The following is a 22,706-nucleotide window of genomic DNA, read 5'->3' on the forward strand; positions in this document are numbered from 1 at the left end:
ATCAATCATCCCCAGCCAAGCCACCTATGTGGTGACAGGTTTTTCATAACTACATTGCACTGCAACCTTCACAAAATACACTTCGATGGAACACATCCACATGAAGTAAACAAGAAATCCCGAATTAGCAAAGGAAATACGACTATGAAGACAACCAGCTTGCATGCAATGGCTGCACAGCTAAGATCCACATTGAGTGGAGTTTCTGGTCCTCCAGGAAGAAATGACAGTGGGACTCCGATTATTCGTTCCCGATGGTCCCAGATTGCCCAAGGCGATGCTTTCAGCCAATAAGCGTTGCATATGCATTGTCTCAGGCAGTCTTGGACAGTACAGAACAACAAATCGAACAGGCAGACTGCCTATGCCGACTAGTGTTAGCCAAATTTTTTTTGCAAGAGACCAACTTTCATTAGCAGAACAAATCTTGGCGGCAAACCTTTTTATAATACCTTTAAGATTAATACAAAGAGACCTTGAAAATCTAATTGCTTTACCAGAAGTTTGCTTTAGACGAAGTTCACCAAAATTATACAAAAATAAAAGGATCCAAATTGCTGAGCTTATCAAGAAATCGGGCTCCACAGTAAACTTTAAAGGAGGCATACTATAAAGTATGAATTCATTTGACACACCAATGAAAGAGAAAGGCTTTAAAAAGTAACATGCTACACCTTTGCAATAGCAGTACTGGTAAGTTGAGAATTTATTCTATCTGATGTACCTGTATAGGTCTGTCTTAGCAATAGTGGAAGCAAAAAACAAGCTTTTAGCTTCCACAAAGCACAAACTGCCTGCTTTACAATAGATAAGCTTTCATTTGTCATACCATGTGTTGTGGGTCGAGAAGAAATGAATACTGCAGTTGGCTTTTGCTTTTTCTCATTTTACATCTGCAAAAGAGTTTGTTCCATACTGACACGCGCACTTGTTAACTTTCTTCAGGGACTGCTTTTCATCAGCTAACAAATGTTAAAAGTTATTGCTGAACTAGTTATGGCTCAACCAACTGGACAAGGAAAAGGAAAGCAAAACGTTTGTAGAAATGTCATAACAGTAGAATGAGATTTGGAAATTGGGCTTAATGAATTTGGAATGAGATTTGAGAATGGAAAAAAATTGATGCAAAGCAGAGAGTACATTTAAGCTACATCTAATTTCACTGTTGTCTGAACAGTAAACAGTGCACAGCTTTCCCCAAGTAAATTGTGCACATCTGCCATCCGATGTGCAATAGCAAAGTTTGGCATAGAAGCAGCCAGCTTTTTTTCCCCTTCCACATACTACAGTAAAACCTCGTTAAACCGTACCTGCTTAAACAGTAGTTTCAAAGTAGTAAAGTCAAATCCCCGACTCAGCGGCCATTGAACATAATGTGCTTTGTATCCGCATAAACCGCACCAGCTTATTACGTATGCATCGGTTAAAACGTAGCGTTTCCACTTTTCGTCGTGCAGACACGGCGGTGCGTCGTCTCCATCAGGTGGCCCGGCAGAACAACAAGCCTCAGAGATAGGAACAACAGCCCCCAAGCCCCCTGTGCGTTTGCGCGCGAAGCCACATCAACATCATTTCGGCGCCGTGCCAGCACAAGGCAGAGCGCATGCTGGCATCGTGCAAGCGAGGACTCACGTCATGCCGAAGCTCGAATTAAAAAACGGAAGACACCGGGTGCTCAGCATAGAAGAAAAAATAGACGTTGTCCGTGTTATCGAACATGACACGAAGTCGTGTCATGTGACACGACTTCGACAGTGACACTGTTGACTATGGTGTGTGGCATTTGGAATGCGGCAGCGCTGCTGTGACCGCGAAGAGATGACTACGAGGTTCGACTTTTTGCCATCGTTGCCTCTGTTGTTGCCGAAGTGTTGACTAGCGACAGTGATGAGGATGACATGGAAAGCGACAGCACAGGCGATTCAGGCCTGACACTGGCAGAAGCTGCGCGTTACATCAGCCTCATGAATGCAATTGTCGCGACGAGAACAGCACCCGGCAATGAAAAAGGCATGCCGCGACTTCTGCAGCTCTATCGTGCGCGTGCACGGAGAATACGTAATGCCAACGAGGAATCTGCCATGCGAGTGTTTGCTGAGAAGAGGGGGCTGGCTGAAAAGCTGGCACGCAGCTTCAGTAAGTTTGAGGCCGCTATTGTCGTGCTAGGCCGCGGCAGCATCAAACGAAAATAAGACTTTTGTCGTGCGAAGTGAATAAATACTGCATGTTTTTTCCCCCTTTCATTGCACCCTCTCTGAGTTCCGTTTTCGACAGGTAAGTGGGCGATCTCATGCTATTTCGGTTTAACAATACTATCGTTTAGTACGTACTTTTTCCGAGCTCCGGCCAACTACGGTTTAACGAGGTTTCACTGTACCTTAACCCTTTCAGGCGCCGCTTGCAATTATGCATAGAAAATTTTTTTTTTTTACATAAACATTCATTTTGGGACCTAAGAAAGACAAAACCATCGAATTCTTGAAAGTTATGAAACTTTATTATTTGCAACATTGTACACAATTGTGTACACAGCGCCTCGGTGGTCACAAAATTCACTTGTGGAATGCGAGGAAGCAGTTTCTCTTTTTCATGAGGCACAGTGGCACGGCGCATTTCATGCAGAATATCCAGGCGCCTCCTGTGCACTTTTCGAGCTTGCACCTCATTCGCTCCTACTGGTCGCGGGATTCGGGCCAATGGTCAAAGGAATCGTAGTGCACGTCGGTGCAAGGAAACGATATTCTTGCTTTTTTTTGCCCTATATTTGGTTGCGGTGCTTGGATCTCTGCAAGAAAAGGCCTTCCACGCTTTTTCTCAGATAGTACTGACTAAATTAATGCTTCGGCAACTTGCAAAGCGAAAATTTATCAAATCTAGGAGTTTAGCTTTAGGCAGCGTTTGATTGTCGCGGAGGTATTCCAGCCAAGAATTGCAGATAGCCACGTCTAAAAAGGGAAAAAGCACCCTCAGTGTCCACTTCTTCAGCTTGCGTTTCCCCTGCAGCAGCACCTTCCTTTTCTGCGAGGTTGGTGAACGCAGCTGCAACGCAAGCGTCGATCGCTTCACACGTGGCTTCTTCTTCGTCACTTTCCCCGACGTCTGAAATGTTTCCATCAGCTATGAGCTCCAAAAGCCTTTCAGCTGACTTTTGGGTTTTCCTATGTTTTCCTATGCTTTTTCGGATTGTAGAAAGAAGAACGAGGAATGGCGTAAAAACCTGGAAAGAAAATCGAAGCAACTCCCAGCGTTCTTCATTTCTGTAGCGACCACGGCGCTTTGTACACAATCGTGTACACATGCGCGTGCGAGCCTTAGCGTTCGGTCATCTCCTCAGAAAGGATGAAATTATCACTCCTCGGTACTTCATATAATGCAGAAGCGCGTCTAATTTTTTTCGCATGCCACAATGAAAAAAAAAAAAAAAAGCGGCTCTAAAAAAATAAGAACTTCACTCACCGCTCTTTGCTGCTCCGGCGTCCGCCATTTCTTGTTTTGATACGGACACCTTCACCGAAATGCGACAGATGGCGCCCAAAATGCACATGGTTGTCAGTTAAAAATTTAGGAATGCGCTAAAGACAACCTAATAGAGAAGTGCGCGCCCTAAATGCAAAAAACAACAGCAGAAGTGCAATGTACACAATTGTGTACAAGGCGTCTTAAAGGGTTAAGGTTGCATATACTGAAAATTTAATGGCGAAGTCCTGCCCTCTCCTAGTTGCTCAAATGGCTATCAAACAGCCACACACTTAAGCAAAATTATACCCTTTGGGTCGTATCTTGCCACACAACAATAAACGTCTAGTCTTGCCGGCATTTCCTTTATTTAATGCTGCAAGCCTGGTACTCCCAAGTCATGAATGGCATGCGCATTATCAGCATGACAGAGCCTTCTCGACAGGAAAGTAGCGAGCGCAGCATTTTTAAGAAAGAATCGCAAGCGAGACAGATGGCGATTATCGTTGTGTGGCAAATATACACCCCAAAGGGTGTACATTTGTTTAAGAGTGCATTCAGAGCACCTAATATGAGGTTCTGTAGATAAAAAGGAGATTAAGGAGGAATTGCCGGACAGGTCACCTTCTCTCGGCGCAGCTGCTCCAAATTTGCTTGCTTGGCCAATGTCTGTGCCTCTAGACGTTCTATCTTCCGCATCAACTTGTTAACAAGTGCTTCTTGTTCCTGCTCCAAGCTCTGCTCCAGCTGAACCTTTTCTTGGCGAAGCTGAAAAACATTGGAAGCTGCTGTGTTACTCAGTTTACTAGAAGTGGATGTGGTAAGAATAAGCAAGAACAACGCAGTAAGAACCAAAACTCAGCACTAGGACAAGAGACGAAGAAAGGAATGCACAACATGCCCCTTGTCTTAGCGCCGAGTTTTGTTTCTTACCATGAAACCCATCTAACTAGTCCTAGTTGCAGTCTCCAATAACTAAGGTTAGAGCAGCAATAACTACAGCAAAGGTTCAAACACAAAATGCACACAATAGAAATGTGTTGACAGAAGAATGCTGCCTTCAGGCCACTTTCACCAAATGAAGCCTGCTGCATGAAAGCTACAACTGGTGAGAACTTCCAGGGAGTTGCACTGGACTAACATGAACAGAACCTTACTTCTAGCATTACCAATGATGCACTATGTTATCCACTTACATGTGTGTCCAGCTAAGCTTAGCATGGGCCATTCTAATGCACACACACAAAACCCTTCAAATTAAGAGTAAGTCATGAACAATGATCTACAAGAGGGCATGTAGCACCGAGAGCAATAGAGCACATCACACGGCCAACTGGACCAAGCCTGCCTGAGAGCTGCTGTACAGAACAGCAGTTGTCATAATAATGAGCCTAGGTCGATCGCTTTATGAAGTTGTACCTCAGGAACTCTTGTCTAAAAGCGTGGGAACTGAGAAATCGTTTTTACTAGCATTCGCTGAATGAATTCGATCAGGTTTATTGCATTCAAAAGAAAATGTTGGAACCTACCCATTGTAGAAAGCAGATTATATTTACGTCAATATTTTGAGAAAGAACTATCACTGGAAATTCAGTTTGGAAACAAAGACTGATATCACAATATGTGACAAACTACACCTGCGTGGACAAATAAAGCAGGCAAAATTGATTATATACCACTCTGAATTTTAAGTATTTTAGGACATTTTTGAAACTTCTGTTAACAATGTAATGATTTCTTGTTAACTGTTATCTACTATCTCAGATTTGGCTGCTTTGAACAAACTGGTACAGCTTACAGAATTGGGGTGTTTCTTCGTGCTGAGCTATAGTTCAATTTTCAACAATTTTTTGTAATATTTTAAGCCCTACATTAAAATTCTGCTTTCTACAATCAGCAGAATCTTTCTCAAATGCACCAAATTTCATTCAAATCAATCCCACTCCATGCCAGGGCTCGACACTTTACTTTGAATTCACCTTTCGGCAAGCAGTCAATGTGCCATCTGGGTGCCCGAGTTGTGCACGACAAGAGAGTGCACGAAAAGGAGCCCAGGCTGAGTTTTTTATGAACCTGTTGATCAGTCTGCTACTTGAGAGGACTGGCTCAGCAGGTTCACTAGCTTGACAACTTGTTTATTGTTGCTCCTTTTTTTTTTTAAGGGGCCCTACAACACTTTTTATTAAAGCTGTGAAAAGTATTTGACATTAAAATACTTTATTTCAGAAATACTTTGCAGCAAAAGTACTTTAATGCGCTCAGAAGCAGAAAGATCGCCTTTAATCTCCTTCGCAGTGCTCCCACCCCTTTTTCAATGCCATGCACTGCGATGGCTACAAGGGAGCAGAGCGGTTACCACAACGATCCGTTTACTGAATGACACTGTGTCACTGTGCATGTAGTTCAAAGTTGATTTTGGATTACACATTTTAGTCATGTAGGCATTAACTACTTCAAATTCTAGTACCTACAACGCACCAAAGTAAGAGGCTATCCCTCAACTTACAGTTGAGTTCCCAGTGCCGCATTCCCTTGCCGTGCTACAGTGTACAGATAGCTATTCACGGCTGTGTTTTCTCGCATCAAGTGGCATGAGTAGCACATTTCCTTTCGTACTTATCTCTACGACAATCACACAATTTCCAAAGGTCAATCAAAACACTGCAATTATGTTCGCTTGTGTGAGTACGTCAGCAGCGCACACATCGGCTAGTGATGGATGCTGCACTCCGGACTCGCTTCAAAGGATTCCTAACATTACGAGTATCTAACGCGATGGTGACACACCTCCAATGTATGCTACTCTGGAAGCAGACCTGTTCCATTCAGATCTTGGTGCTCAAGCTGGCTCACCACGCCTGCCAGGAGCCATGTAACCCACAGGTACTAAAAGCATGTGGTTACCCTGAGCGAGCCGCAACGAGCTCAGCAAGCGGGCTTGTCGCCGGCACCCTGTGGTATCTACGCTACACAGCAGATGCAGCTACATGCAGCTGTAGTGGCTAATTGTAGTCCCTATAGCCAGTATAGTGCAACATTTTTTATGTGCACAACAGGAATGGAGTGCATGCTCATAATTGTCTGCTCTAGTCTGGCTGTGCTATGCAGTGCAGACCAGCTTTATCCTGCCCCAGCTTGACCGACGGATAGTAGCCACATCCAAAATGCACAATTTGAAGTGCTATCACTAGCCCAATATGAAGCGATGTCTGCCACGGCATCTAGCCAGGGGCGGCCAGAGATGAGCACACGCTGGCAAGTGTACGTGTGGTCTAAGTTTCACGGGATTGGAGGCTAGTTGAGTTTTCAAAACTCAAAATTAGCGAAACCCGATGACTAAGGCAGTGCTAAGCAGTCTGGCCAAGGTTTCAATCCTACGTGGGCCTGTGCGGCCAAGCGCAAGAGACAATAGTTGGCCTCTTCTGGAAGTATGTAATTCTTAGTGAAATTCCAGACACAGATTTTTGGTTACTTTAGCCTGTTAAGTAATCTGCATTAATGAATATACACAATAACAGTAAGAAGAGGCCAATAGCAGCCATTTATGAGAATCTTGCATATGAAAACATATGCAGGGTGCCGCCACCTTCAAAATGAGTGAGGAGAAGGCCTCTATTTGAAAAGTGTTTGAGAAAAAGGCGAAAAAAAGCTCTACACGCTGTTGCCCGACTGCAAAAATTGGCTTAGATGGTCACAGCAGCATATGCTATCAATGGACTGCTTTTTTCACCAAGCCTGATGGGTGGTTCAGGACCCCTTTAAAGCATCGCAAATACAAACATGCCACAACTGCACTTTACGTGAAAATGATGTGAAGTATGACATGACTGCATTAAATTCTGGCACAATCAACCAAAATATGAAGATATCAATCACTCCATCACATGAGTTAGCTTGCGGCTTGCAGCAATCCATGCCAGTGCTGAAGGAGTCGACAGCCACCTTTACGCATTTAAATAAAAGCTCTGGACCCTGGCAGAGTGGTGCCTAAATGACCATACAATATGGTGTAGAACATAGCTCTGTTCAATTCACCTAAACCACTTGTAGGGAGCACACGCGCCCATCTTTCTCAGCGTCGAGAGCCGGCGTAGACACTGGAGTGGTGCACTACGCCTTCTCCCGGTTCTCCCTCGCTCTCACAACGCACACACCCTGCCTCTCTTACTCTTGGGAAGGTATCTGAGGGGCGAGAAGGACATTCCCCCGCAAAGGTAAAAAGGTACACAACAGCGCCACCTGGGGAGACCCCCTCTTTCTGACGCCGGACCCATAATCTGCCGGACTGGAGTACATGCTGCAACCCGTGAGTGACCTCGTTTGCTTGACTATCCTAGGCAACAAGGCCAGCCTACTATTACTTCTTACAGAGAGGACTTCCCTCTGCCAGTGCTCTTTGTAGCAATAAACATTGTTAGAGTTGACGCCGCTTGTTGCCTTATTCGCTCAAACCTGACGTAGCCGCAATTCCCGCTCTACGGGTTGCGGAGTACCACAGAGCGACTGTGTGGGGCTAGATCAGGAGCTTGCCTTCAGCCCTAGCCACACGCAGAGCGGAACCCCCAAACATCAGAACCAGTTCATGAGATGTTGCACGGCGCTATTTGTTTCAGTGGTGCAGCAATGGTACCCCCTGAACCACGCCGCTCATTTCAAAAGGTGCAGGAAAGGTGCAAAGCTAGTTCACAATTTTGCTGCACCCTCTCTACTGTCAGTGCTGACTTGGTGCACACATGCAGGTGCAAAGCAGCGAGTGACACAGAACATGGCCGGAAGCGCTGTTGACACCTCATTTACGTGCGACTGCGATGTCTTTGCAAGCACAGGGTGTATTTACACCCCAGAAGCCAATGATACCTGCCGTTCCGGACCTCTCGAACTTATGCAATCGGTGCAAATTAAGTGGAAAAAACAAAACACCTGCACCACGTGTGCTCCTCTGTATTCATTTCAAGTGTAGTGCTATGCATGCACCGCAGAAATTGAGCTGCGCCATTTATGAACGTTTCGTGCACTGCTATGAACTGGTTCACAGTGGTGCAGGTGACTCGAACGGACCTCATATCTCCAAAATTGAAACCTATGCTGAGCTGCTTGGTTGCCAGTGCGGTATCATGAGGTGTTAAAGGGACACTAAAGGCAAATACTAAGTCGACGGGGATTGTTTAAATACCATTCCAGACACCTTGCAATGCTTGTTTCGTGCCAATAAAAGACAGTTTACAAGAAAATTGCATCTGAAGGGTCCAAACACCTTTTTCATAATTCAAATTTCCCGCCACACAACCAGGGGAGTGGTGATCTTGCATGTGCCATCAACACCCTTTGCTGCCGTCAGTAGGGTGCTTTCAATGAGTAAAACGGCGCCCGACAGATGGCGATACTGAACCAAGACAGAGCAGGGGATTCGCTCCAGCAGCTGCTTTTTGGTCAAGTGGCGTAGACCATTCGGGCATTCAGCAACATCACATGGAAGTTGAATTCTCTGTTACTTCCACTTTGTGCGAGTTTCGTGAGCCAGCAAAACCAGCGCAGCACTACGCGATAACGGAACTACTGAAACGTGAACATGTGGGTGACACGGAGTCGAGTGAAAACGAAACCTTTCGACCGCCCGCGTCGTTGTGAAGGGCAATTTCAATGAGTTCTTTTTTCTAAAAATGAAATAGAACTGGACAAGTAGCGTTTTATTTCGTCTTATAATACAAGGGTATTTTTTGCAACGAGTGGTTGAGAAGTAGTGACAGAATTTTACCGAGTGCTCTTGCCGTCGGGCAAGTACTTGAATGTCCCGGGGGAGTCTAATCATGTCCTGTATTTACCTCAATTTCTCGATTATTAAGGCTCTGTTCACGATAATATTGACGCCTTAGAGATTCTCGAGCACTAATCTATCACCTTAGCTTGACTTAATCTTTGCCTTTAGTGTTACTTTAAGTGGCTAGAATTAAGTCAGAGAGAGATACAGTAATGAAAGGGAAAAATTGGCATCCAACCAAATAGCACAAAGTTACAAAGGAAACCCATACGGGTTTCTCAGAAAGAAAGCCTCGCAGTTGTGCATACATTGTGCTTCACGGGAATGCCATGTTCGTATTGCAGTGCATCACATACCAATTTCCGACATTGCAGGTGGGGCTTGCTGGTGAGAAGAGCTTACCGAAGAGTAAGGGTGTGGAGGATTTTTCACTTGAAACTTAAGATGCTTCTGCAGTGCACACAGGTGTCATTATTTTGCAGGCGCGATTGTCACCATGTAATCTATGCACCAGGTTTGTTTGCAATGCTCAAACCTGGTGAGGCCTTTCTAAGAGGAAGCACTTGCCTCCTGGGCATGTCGTAAGCAACACGAGATGGTGCAAGAAGCCTGTTGAGAAAATTTTTGTATGTTGCTTTGAACAGACTTTTTATTTTTCCATGCATGTGTCTCCTGGCATTTTATTCAAAATGAAAGCCTCTTGGAGAAAAGCTAGCACTTATAGTCAAGTGAAAAGGAAACGAGGTGGTTCAGGGAGTTCATCTTCCGAGTAACAGCAATATTTAACTGGCCTTGGACAACAGTGGCAAATAATTGTTGAAATATATCAGTTCCAATGAAAGCAAAGATAGCACTGAAACCTCTGCTTTTGTTGATATCTCTTCCCGGCACCATCTCAATTTCCATTCTCTGGCGCTCCTTCAATGAATGTTGATCAATAGCAAACAGCACAGGAACATTGTGTGCATCGTATTTTCTTCAATAATATGAGGCAATGTGTGCAGTGAAGCCCACCTTTGTTACAATGTAAAAAATCATTTTTTAAAGGGACACTAACGCCAAATACTAAGCTGAACCAAAGTGATTAGTGCTCGAGAATCTCTAAGGCATCAATGTTATTGCTAAAGGAGTCTTAATAACTGAGAAATTGAGCTAAATGCAGGACATGATTAGAGACTCGCCAGGGACATTCAAGCACTTGCCCGATGACAAAAGCACTCCAGAGTTAAATTCTGTCACTAGTAATCAACTACTCGTTGCAAAAAACATCCTAGTGTTGTATTATAAGATGAAATAAAATTCTACTGAACACGACAGCTGAATGCCTCCTCGACTAAGATAGTCCCGCTCAAACAGTCACGCTTCTGAAACGCGCAATTCTCGGTATAAATAATTTAGTAAAGCTCTTATGTGCTACAGCACATGTGGGATTGCGAGAGAAAAATAACCCCGTGCCTTCTACAGCGCTGCCCGTCGTCTGCTTTTTCGCTTCGTTGCAAGTGACAAAAAAGTCACTTGCGGAGCTGTGTTGGGGGAAAGCATTTCGAGCGCTGGCAGCACACCTTATGCGTGATTGTGTCACAGCACGCATTCTACAGCTTGCGCGTGCAGTGAGCACTGGTGGACAGCAATCAATCGACTGTGCTACACAACGCTTGAACACCGTCGCTAGATGCTCGACTATCTCAGTGCTGACAACGATTGTTCATGCTAAGTTGAGGGCAAGAAATCTTTGCGTTGGAGGCTTATTTTGAAAATATTTTCTGTTGAGACCCTCGTAGGTTTGTTTCATGCACTCACGCTTTCCTCATTTCTTCTGAGAAAGGTTTTGCTTTATCACTTCACCCGACAGTTACGCGCGCTGTTCGTGTCTCACCATCTTCTGTCGCATATCCTCTTCATTGGTGTCACTTCGGCCACACGTCGAGACAAGCCTCGGAAAGGTGCGTTGCTTTCTGGCCGTTTTACGGCCGCTTCTACGCGCCAGCGGGCGGCCTTGCTAAGCCTAATGCATGGCCACGACTGCGTTGATGACCGAGCCCGGGTCATCGCAGCTTTGGTGACGCCTACGCAAGACTGGGGCCAGGAAGCGGCTACGGCACGTCCCGAAGGCGTTCCAGGAGCGTCTACCACAGAACGCTTTGCTGGGATGCATGAAGAATGCTGTGGGCATGCTACCACTGACCAACAATATAGACGCGAACGCCAAAGACGAAAGAACAATATGGAACCGAATGAACGCAGTCGCAGCCACCACCGTCGTGACAGAGACCGCTCTGCAAGTCTGTCAACGACGGCCAGTGCGGTATCGAAACGAACGCGGCACGACTCTTTCACGTCATCGACCTACGAAGACGCGTCCACCCCTTCCAGTGACGAAGAAGACATGCAAACACAAGCACCACTGACATCCTCAAGCCTACAGTCTGATGTGACAACACCACGTCAAGCAGAAACTGCATTGCACGCACCTCAAGAACTGTTTTCTTACGCAAACTCAACTGAGAAGCTAGAGACAATTCGAGACGCCACAGCCCTCTCCCAGGACGCGTTTGAAGATTACGGTGACGAAGGAGCGTGGAAAGTGCAACGCCGTAAGCACAACCAAACGCGGCCCGAGAAGGAAACACCGCCAGAAACTTTTGTGCTAGTCGTGAAACCACGGGTAAACGTGGCGCTCACGACTGTACCAGGCAAGAACCTCCACCGCAACTTCGTGATGGCCACACCCGCTGCCGTCTACACCAAGCCTTTGACGTACACGTTGCAACCAGCATCTAATACCATAAGATTGCTCGTTCACGACAAGAGGCAGGTAGACGGGCTTCTCAAGCTTTCACACCTAGACGTGAACCACGGACAGATACCAGTACAAGTGTATCAGTGCGCACAACCAACAACGGTAGGAAACGGCTGCAACCTCAACTACACAGCAGCGCTCAAGCAAACTCAACCAAGTGGAGGCAAACCGGCGAACTCTTCACCTTATACCACACCTATGCTACCTTCACCATCGCAGCTGGTTGATCCATCCAAAGACAGTGTAGAAGCTGAGATTGCAGAACTCGCACGACAGAACGTCGAACTGCGGCAGAAACTAGAAGAGAACAAAAAAAGGCATGCAGCACTGCTCGAACGTGTTCGTGCCAAGCCACAGCAGCAGCCATGCAATCCGCAGGAACTCACTAAAATGCAAGAAACAACCGCTACTAGCACACAGCAGACAGACCTGGCTCTGCTGGTACAACTTTTGCACCCTCTCCTCCAAGCGCAAGCGAAGCACTTCCAACGACAATATGGCTTGCTCCAACAGCTCTTCGCCTCGCGTCAATAGCCACCCGGCTTCGCGTACAGCCCTCGACAGTCCCACTCCACACGTTTTACAGTGGAACTGCCGAGGGCTCGGCACTTGTGTCACAGAACTGAACCTCTTGTTTGACTTTGTCGGACGCCCCCTTGCGCTTTTACTTCAAGAAACTAATGGCACAGATCGGACACTACGACAGTTCAATGGTTATTACCAACCGTCAATAGAGCATAGAAACAGGAAACAGCACCGAAACCCGCAGCACAATGGCATCGCCAGTGCAGCCGAAGAATTTGTAATACGGGGACAAGCGGCTGTCTTCGTCCGCACCGACATTCCGAAAACGCAGATTGACACTTTTCAGTACTCGACTGCCGTGCAGGAGGTGGTGGCTGTCCGTTGCACGATTGCAAAGCGAAATGCAGTGCTGGTATCGGTATACATGCGCCCTGAAGTTAGCTCCCGTACACGCGGTTCATTCACGTGGATTCGCGCTTTGCGGAGACGTTACTCAAACGACGACTTCCTGATAGGTGGCGATTTTAACGCCAAGCATACGCAGTGGGGCTGTGATTATCACACGCCCTGTGGAACGGCACTCGCAGATGCCACGGAGTCAGCTGATTTAGTGCTCGCAAATGACACCGACTACCCCACCCGCTCCGCCCTGCATAGTGGACAACATAACACGACCCCAGACCTGACGTTATCCACACCAGCCTACGTGAGAGACTGGCGATGCTATCCGGACGCCTGGGGCAGCGACCACTATCCACTGTGGATTACTTTGAACGTGGGATGAAAGCGTGCGGCCGGATGCACTGTGCGCACGATCAGATGGGATGCCTACAGAAGAGCATTTGCGGAGCAACCCAAGACTTCATCTGTACGGGAGCGGGCGTCACGCGCCCTGCGCAAGGCCACTACTGAGAATGAGGTGAGAGCTGATGCTCCGGCGCCGGACATACATATGCTAAACCCTTGGGATGCGCGCAAGTGAGCACAGTTGACGTACGAAGCCAATGGCCGACGACATCGCGACCGTGCGCGACTTCGACGTCGCACTGCCATTGCTAGAAGATACGCCAAGTGCCTGTATCGGGAACGTTGGAGCCAGCACTGCTCATCATTCAACGAAAGAACTGGCCTCCACAAGGTGTGGCACACGTTCAAGGCTATGACAGCTCAGCGTAAAACACGCAGCGCTATTTCTAACGTCTTGCTCAAAACTAGCCAGTCAGTCAGCCAACTCCAAGATGATGCCGCGAACACGTTTTTTCCCCAACCGTCGACGCCCCCGAACGTCGACATTTACCGGAAAACGCCGCCAGTGACCGATGAGGGCATCCAGGCCCCATTCTCACTCTTTGAGCTCGAACAGGCACTTTCTTCCATCAACGCGCGCAGCGCACCAGGCTATGACGGCGTGACGTGGGCGGCTCTGAGGAGATTAAGTATGGATCAACGGTGAAATCCCGGCAGGATGGAAGCATTCGATAGTCAAACCCATACCGAAACCAAACAGCCAGATGTACTGTCGAACATGCGCCCTGTATCTCTCACAGTTACTACATGTAAGCTGGCGGAGCGAATGGCCTTGACACGCATATCTCACTTTCTAGAAACAGAGGGTCGCTTTCATCCAGCACAGACAGGGTTTATACCAAACCTTAGCACTCATGACAGCCTCCTACTTGTGAGGGAGGGTGTACTGCGTCGAAAGACAGTCGGTCGCGGAAAGCAACCCCCGAGCATCCTGGTGGCGGTGGACCTCTATAAAGCTTTTGACACTGTGACGCATGAGGCAATCATCGAGGCAGCTGAGAGGCACGGAATCACGGGCCGCCCCCTCAACTTTGTGCGTTCCTTCCTTCAAGATCGCACTTTTTCCGTACGGGTAGACGGAGACGTCGGGAAGGTTTACCCAAACAGTTTACCCAAACACGACCAATTGATGAGCAGCAGGAGACCCTGCAGGCAGCACTTGACGTTATTGAACACTACCTGCCACAAAATGGCATGTGGCCATCTCCAGAGAAGACAACCTATATGGTGATCCGTGGTTCAACGCAGGACGAAGCAGCCCTCACGCTCACTCTCGCAGGCAAAATGCTGCAGCGAGCAGAAAAATCTGTGCGCGTTCTCGGGATACCTATTGACCGCACAGGCACAGCGGATGCGTGGCTCGCAGACCTTTGTCGGACATGGCACAACACTCTGCACCTCATAAAACGAATGTTTCCGCATGGGCGGTGCTGGTACCGACGTATGCCGAAAGCTTGTTAGTGCTTTGCTGACATCCCGAGCGATATACGGAGCGCGCTGTTATGACCTGCTTGCTCGGCACTGGACACAGCTAGAGGTACTCCACAGATCAGCTCTCCGTGTTATCACCGGGCTCCCGAAACACACGTGTCGAGGAGTTACATTGCTATGCGAAGCTGCCTACCCTCCGAGCAACCATCGAAGCATCGAAGGCAGGACACAAGGAACGCCTGAAGCACACCAGACAAGGCAGGACTCTACTGGCCTACATGGGAAAGGATATAACAACTTTGCCACAACTGCCATTCGACATCTCATCGTGGGATGACATTGCTGTCGTCGACACTACACCAACGCCGCGAAACATGGGCGTCCAACATGCGCACCGCCGGGCAGCATTCGCTGCGCGCCATGTGAAGACATTGGCAGACACACCGCCAAGCCATGAACAAGTGTACACTGACGCAGCTTTCGACCCACGCACCAGCGAAGGAGCAGTCGCCTACCATGTAGTGGGTTCTTGTGAGACACATTCTACCTTTACAACTGCTGATGCTGACGACCCAACGGACCTTGAACTCGGCGCAATAGTCTGGGCATTAGATAGAGTTTCAAGCACCACGCAAGCAAAACACATCGATATATACACAGACTCTCAGTATGCGCTGCATGCTTGCAAGTTGCGCCACACAGCATCATTGGAAGTACTCCTCGTCAAGCAGGCCTTCAGGCGTGCGGAGGCCCACGGGGTCACTACAACACTTCATTGGATCCCTGGTCACCAGGGCATCAAGGGAAATGAGAGAGCCCATGAGGCGGCGCGTGCCCTTCTTTCCAACTGCGTTGTCTCCCGGGATCCTTCAGAAGCCCTCACAACCAGCACAAGCAACACTACAAATGGAGCCCCTTATGACCCAGACAGAGCTCTGAGAGCAGCAGCCAACCGACGCAAGAGGGAACTCCGTGCAGTGTGCCCTCAGACCCAGACCCACTTCCAGCGGGTCTTCCCAGGTCGGGGCAGGTGCTGCTGCATAGGCTCCGTTCCGGCTTCGTCCTCACACCGGATGTGCTGGAGCGGTGGCGGCAGTACCGGCCACACCGGGAAAGATGCCCTCCACCTCCATCTCCGTCTCCCAACTCCCTTCCATCGCAGGAACCCGGCCATCCCACAGCCTCCGCGGACCAAGCACTCCAGACGCCACACAGGTGCCCTGGCTGTGACATGGCCACGCGGCCAACCGCAGCCCTTCTGTTTTGGGAGTGCCAGCGACACGCTCAGCAGCGGGACCATCACCTGAGGGCGGTGCGAGTGTCGTCCTACAAGGAGTGGATTAGACCGGCAACTGGTTCGATGGATTCCGACAGGGTCATTCTGGACTCGCTCTTGGCTTTCGCCAAGGACGCGCAGCTTCTAGGACGGCTCTGAATACGCCTCCCCCCTCCTCTTCCTATTCCCCATTATAAGCCTTCGCGCCATCCCTTAATAAATACATTTTGTCATCATCACCATTACTTCACCCCGTCCAATGAAAAACGCAGCGACACAGCGCATGAACACACCTGCCACTAACAGTAGGCACCAGAATTTGGCAAACTTTCTTCGTCTTAACTTCACTCGGGAGCGAAATAAAGCAACATGGAACAAGCACGCAGGATGTTTGTTTGTAGCCGTGTACCGCCGCGGGATCCTGTTTTCAGGCGAAGCGTAGTGCAGTATCAGTGATGCTCGCTGCAATATTTCTTCGCCGCATCACGGTTCAGAATAAACGAATGGTGCATCGTAAGCTCGCAGTAATATTTCCGGCATCACAGACCATCACAAACAGTTCGGGACTTCACTCTGACAAGGGGCTGACGCACACAGCTGACGTCACTTGGCCCAGCTCGATGCACAGGCAGCCATCTTCTCCGCCAGTGGGATGACCGGCTGTCCGGCTCATGACGTCAGTCAAGAGCGAGCGCCCATTGGTGGATGCTCGTGTGAATCCATGGAATAAACAGCCCCTTTTTTCTAAAGTTGTACCTGACTATAGACAGCGATATGCAATGCTCATTCAACATTTGCGAGTTGATGGGCATCTCTCTTGGCATGCGTTCCCCCTGTCGCACTCGTGATTCGAGCTGTTACAAGAATGCCGATGTGTTGTGTGGCCGTCGGGTGTTTGAATATGTACCTGAACATGAGCCATGGCTATGCAGCACACAATGCTGAGTAGAGGAACGCCGAACACATCCTTTCCTGTCCCAGCTTTCAGAGCGCCAGCATGCACCACTTGCAGCAGGCAAGTGCGACGCGGACCAGCCAACGCGCACAAAGCATGTAAGCTGCAGTCGACGAAGCTGCATAAGCTACCTATCAAGATCTGCTTAGCAAACACTTTCTCGGGGTGACATAAGTACTATAAGCCGTGATGGTGTGCGAAAACTAAAGGTATGTTGTTTTCAGGGGCAATATTCTGGAGCGATCATTTCCGGTAGTGCATCATCTTCAAGACATTTCGCGCGTCTCTACATCAGACACATCAAAGTATACGAACGAAAGCTTTTCAGGCACAGGACCAGAAACAAGCAGGAACTGCATGCTGCATTTTTCACGAAGGAGAACACGGTGCAAGCCATGCAGGAATGTAATGCCGCCAGTGCGAAATGTACGAGGATTTATCATGGCCGCCGTTCGGCCTCTCTGGCTGTAAGTTTACACAAAGCAACGTGCCCCTCTAGGTTGGGCATGCTGAGCCTCAGCTACTTATAATTGTTTGCTATAAATGGTGGTAGTTGTCTGATCGATCGACGAGTACGGTGTTTTCAGTGTGCTGGGCAGCGGCTGATGAAGTCGGATACATCATACTGGAGAAGCTCAGCTCGCTAAAATGTTGCGCTGCACTTTAATCATGACCTGCAGCAGCGCAGTGATCAGTTGTTGCCACAGCACGAGGGCACAAGTGTGCAGCAAGCGAATGCTCCTTTATTTGTCGAAGGCACAAATGCAACACCCTCGCTTCAGCGAACCTGAACTGTATATAGGCCAGTATGCTGCTGGTCAGCCAAGCCAGCATACGATGCACCCTGTTCCAGCAGCTTCGGCATGCTATAGGACACTTTCTATTCCCATGCCAGCCACACTAGACTGTAGAGCGTCTCATTTTCGCTGATATAGTGCAACTGCGCCACGTGTGGATCGCATCCACATTTACCATGGCCACCCTAATGCACCCTTCTTCGAGCGGAGGCAGAACACATTGAGGTTGTGCTGTTGAACATACACAAGCAGATAGAGAAAAGTGGCTGGACTTTGAGAATACTTTGCATTAAAAAAAGTTCACGAGTGCGCAACGGCGTTGGCACAGCTTGCAAAGCATACTAACTATGTGGCTAGCAGACATGTAGGACATGTTCGCTGATACATGGAAACGGCATACAAGCAAGGGAAGCAGATGACCTGGGCGCTGGTTCTCTAGTCTACAGAGTATGTCACTCACGGTTACTGGCAATGGTGGCATTTCTATTTATTTATTTTAATCTATTTTGGCAAGTGTTTTGTGAAGTTCTGACTCCCATTTCAAGCGTAAAATTTTCAATGGAGGCTACTGTAAGTCTAAATTATCTGAAATGGGGCTTTCTACACGGCCCGTAATTTTGCTGCAGTTGGACTTTAACCAAAGTATTAAAGGAGGAAGTTGAAATCTATGGTCTGTAGTATTAAATTTTTGTGTGGCACCGTAAGACATACCTAATTAATAAAAAGTCGCATCTTGAATATGTTGAAATGCAAAATTTACTGACTTGTAACATTGCGCTGAAAAAAAAAAAAACCTCGAAAAACGGCTGTTAAAGAGTGATAAAAGTAGACAAAAGTGGCATTTCATGACTGCATGTATAGGTGCTGTTAAGATATTGCATAGATTTCGTGGGTGCAATGAAGGGACAGTGTACAACATGGCAAAGCATATCAGTTTGCTCTAGTTAAATTTTTAAAAAACCTTTAACCCTTTCTTGACGAGTGTTGCCTACAGGCAACATACCAAAAAAGAGTTTTTTCTTGTTGAGTTTCAGTAGTGAGTACGAAGTTTCTCGCTAAATTTCTTCGGCCAAGACAGAGACAGGCAGCAAGAATAATTTGTTGGTTTAGAGCAGGAACACTGGACAAGGAAGAAGTTTGGCACGCAACTCACTCTCTTGTGAAAGCAAGGTCAGAAGAGACATGCCGATGCAACCTATCCAGCTCTAGTGGTGTCACACATGGGGTATAAAGCAAATAAAATGTACACATGTGGTTCAGAATGATGGGAGCTGTCTATGCAAATTGAAAACGAAGCCTTCGATGGCTTGGGGTGAAGCCCACTTCCAGTTTCCTGCCTGGGGTTTTCCCACCATTGCTTAAAAAATTTCTGCAAAATGTTTTTTCTTTTTGTTGATTAGGCTCATTCTTGATGTGTCTTGCATATATAAACAGAAAATAAACATTTCTTTTTATTTACATGTCTCGCCATTAAAGGGTTAAGGTTCCAGTATCACATTACTTTTGAGAAGACAAAAATAGCATTTTAACATGGTCAGAATTTCATTTTCTATATTTCGTTTGTAATCGAGGGTATAAGTAAAATGTTTGAGAAAACATTTATTTTGATCCTTCAGACATGACAAGTTTGAACTAATATCTTTGGCAATTGCCAACCAACATAACTTCATACTTTTCCATGTACTTGGATACGGACACATGAGGTGAAGCTTCTTATGTACTTGCAACCATCTGATCAACTCTGAATTTCCAGCATAGCTTCCAAAACAAATAAATATTGCTGCTTACAATACAGCTATCAGTTGTGTATGACAGAGGCAACAGCCAACAGCTAGAGTAATTCTCCTACCGCGTGTCTGCTCATTTTCATATCAGCTTTTAGCAAGAATAAAAATTGTGCCAGTCAAGAACGCCCTAAACAGAAACTCCAGCCACTTCCAAATGCTCACATCTTCGCAGCTATATGGCGTGCATACAATAACGGCAGTGTGAGCATACCAAAAGACACCGCAATGAGGTACCTTACACCACCAGATGGCAAATTTGAAACCATGTAATAACAGCCTGGGATTACAACCCAGATGTGCACGTGCACAACTGCCTGCATTTATACAAAACATTATTCTTACAAGTGGCATGCAAAATGCACAGCCAGCCTTTTCTGCTCAGAGCAACTTAAATGACAAAGCGTGACCCTAGATTTAAAAGGAAGCGCCTCCTTGTCCATGTCTATCTTGGTAGACAATAGTTAGCCAAGCCTATGTAACATAGCCTAGCCAGGTCCAAGGCAGTGCTCGGCTCTGGTGGCGCCAATTCAACAAGTAATCAGTACCTTGCTCACGGTCGGTAATCAACAAGTTTATGGAAAATCTTTAGATACCCCAAATAACATGTGTTTATGGTAGAAATAAGCATATAAATGATTTTAAACACCGCAAGACATGGTGTGGGATTCATGTTTTCGTAATCGAAAGTAGAAATCATTCTTTTTACACCCTTCAAGATTGGTTTAAAAATCACAAACGTTAAAAATTTTTTTTTTAGCAAATGACATGAATTTGTAATGAAAAGGCCCTTAAAACTGCGCAAGACAAAACTGTGCCCGGCAATTACAGCTGTTCTGTCCTCAGAATTTTCTTGTGCGGAACATATGGCAACAAGATACTAACACAAAGCTACGTCACACTGAAGTCAAACATTGCACAAGCAAAAAAAAAAAAGGAGGATCTCCGCTTTTGAAAGAAGTGGTATCCAAAACACACTGGACATTTTCACTTACTGCTTCGTGTGCCCACATGCATCAATGCCCTGGTAAAATGGTAACAAGCAATTTCCGAGTTGGCGCTCGGCTACCATGCTTTGGGCTCAACTAAACTAACTCGACCTTTAGTGTGCACTTCAGCTTCTGTACAGCGTGTGCTGCTTGTCAGAGGGCAAATGACAACATTGAAGTGTGCCAAAAACATCGCTTTCATAATAAAGCAACGGTGGAATTTCACAAGTTATTCACATGTGGAACTTCGTTGCAGCATTATGAAGTTGCACATGCTTACGATTGCTTACCTATCACTTTCTGGCCTGTTTTACTGCAGCAAGCAAGCCCAAATCCATTCCTTCCTTTTATTTTTCCCCTTGATGCTACATCTCAATGAATAGTACAGCGTCAACAGAAAGCGAGGAACGACAAGACAAAGCACCAACCGCCAACATGATTTTGCAACGCGGTAGCCAGCCAACGAGTGACATACATATAGAAAGACCTGGCTGGAAGTCAGTGCTTCTGTTTTGTTGCATCCTTAGCCATCTGTTTGCACCTTATCACTTGCCCATTCGTATATCCTTCCGAGCGAAACCTGAAGACAGCTCGAGGACAATAACTTTTATGTGATATATATACAAAGAGAAAAATATGTTTACAACTATTATGTCTCTGCTAGCAAGTTACATCCATTCCAGCACCAGCACCAGCAGTTAAGCAAAGTGTAATCTGTCATAGCAATAGAGCTTGAGTACATAGCATATCACAGGATGCTGGCATCAGCACGGTGCGTCACCTCCTGGTTTACGTCTGTGCCTAGTACACCTCCACTGTGCTGAAACTCTAATTGTGGGTTACAGCAACTGGACCAGGTGCAGCGAAGCCACTTTGAACTGCATATCACACTTTCAGAGGACAATTTAATGTGTGCCACTTGCAGCAAGCATCAAATTATTAGTGTCAAGGGATGTATGTAGGTACGTAGCACGCATATGTAATAAGGCATCTTGACAGTGTAACAGCATTGTCAAACAATCTTGCCACATACAATGTTCTGCGCAACCGCGATGCTGAAGCGGCCTCTTGTGAAATGCGCTAGTTCACATGTTCTGCACATAATCTGTAGGGCGTACCCTCCGGCTGAATGAAATATTCTCAACTGTCAACTCACGAAGAATGTGCAGATAATTCAAACCTGGTTCAGCTTTCGTGAAAGATCATTAGTAAGGCACTCCTCCTCTTGTTCGTAGTTAAGGGCGAGCGTCTCCTTTTCTTTCTTGAGCGCTTGAATCTTCTTCAACAGTGTGTTGCTGATGAATTCTTCCTCCTGTTCGGCTTTCGCTTGCTGCAAAAGCGTCAAACTCAATGAGTGTTAATTGCTCTTGAGTTTAATGTTCTATACGCAGGACTAACGATAGTTTTTTTCGGCTGAAGCACGTATGTACGAACACCTGCCGGTACTTTTAATACTCGCGATGAACAAGTACTCAAACACATGCGTAATGAACCTTCAGTTTTAAAGAGTGTTGCTGCATGTATAAACTCCATGTACAGCATGTACCGCGCTGTAAATTTAACGCAATGGCAACACAAACGCAATAGCTTTGAATGAGCAAGTCACAACATTCGTAAAATGTCACAAGGTTAGGCCTCACTATGTTGACGCTGACTTGCCGCAACGCACGGTTCTCCTCCTGCAACGTCTTCACTCGAAGTCTGTACGTTTCTAACTCCATTTTGAGCACTCGGTTTTCCTGCTGGAGAGATTCAACGCGTTTTTGAATCTGCTCTCGCGACAGAGGAGACGGGGCAATCATTGCCCCGTCAACTGAGCTGCTATCACTTTCACTAGCACTATCCGCCATAGTTCTGGCGCCGCCAAGAAACATGTGAGCGCCGTTGGCCGTTGGTGACGGCGGCGGGACCCTCGATGTAGAGCTCGACTAAATGGCGGCGCTTCTGATGTTAACAGAACGCGAAGAATCGTCTGCGATGCATTTATTACACCGCGTAAGCACGAACATATTTAGTTCACCAAATAGTAATGTATGTAGTTTTTAAAGATGCACGGTGGCGTTTGCGCTTCTTTCGTTCACATTCAAAACATACGTTTTTTTTTTTTTCGGCGGTTGGCAAGGGACCG

General features: G+C 46.9%; 1 protein-coding gene across 1 annotated transcript in view; it reads right to left on the bottom strand.

Annotated features, from left to right (window-relative positions):
* LOC135918196 (coiled-coil domain-containing protein 6-like) overlaps positions 1–22,579 on the bottom strand; it is a 55,725-nt gene extending 33,146 nt beyond the window's left edge. The window contains exons 1-3 of the mRNA XM_065451877.2: positions 22,219–22,579; positions 21,759–21,908; positions 4,081–4,224 (exon numbers count right to left, since the gene is read on the bottom strand). Coding sequence (XP_065307949.1) covers positions 4,081–4,224; positions 21,759–21,908; positions 22,219–22,452 — 528 coding nt within the window. The 5' untranslated portion in view covers positions 22,453–22,579. The remainder of the gene's footprint in view (positions 1–4,080; positions 4,225–21,758; positions 21,909–22,218) is intronic.
* Between the last annotated feature and the right edge of the window lie 127 nt (positions 22,580–22,706).

The sequence above is a fragment of the Dermacentor albipictus genome, chromosome 1, assembly GCF_038994185.2.
Source record: "Dermacentor albipictus isolate Rhodes 1998 colony chromosome 1, USDA_Dalb.pri_finalv2, whole genome shotgun sequence".
In the NCBI taxonomy this organism is placed as follows: Eukaryota; Metazoa; Arthropoda; class Arachnida; order Ixodida; family Ixodidae; genus Dermacentor; species Dermacentor albipictus.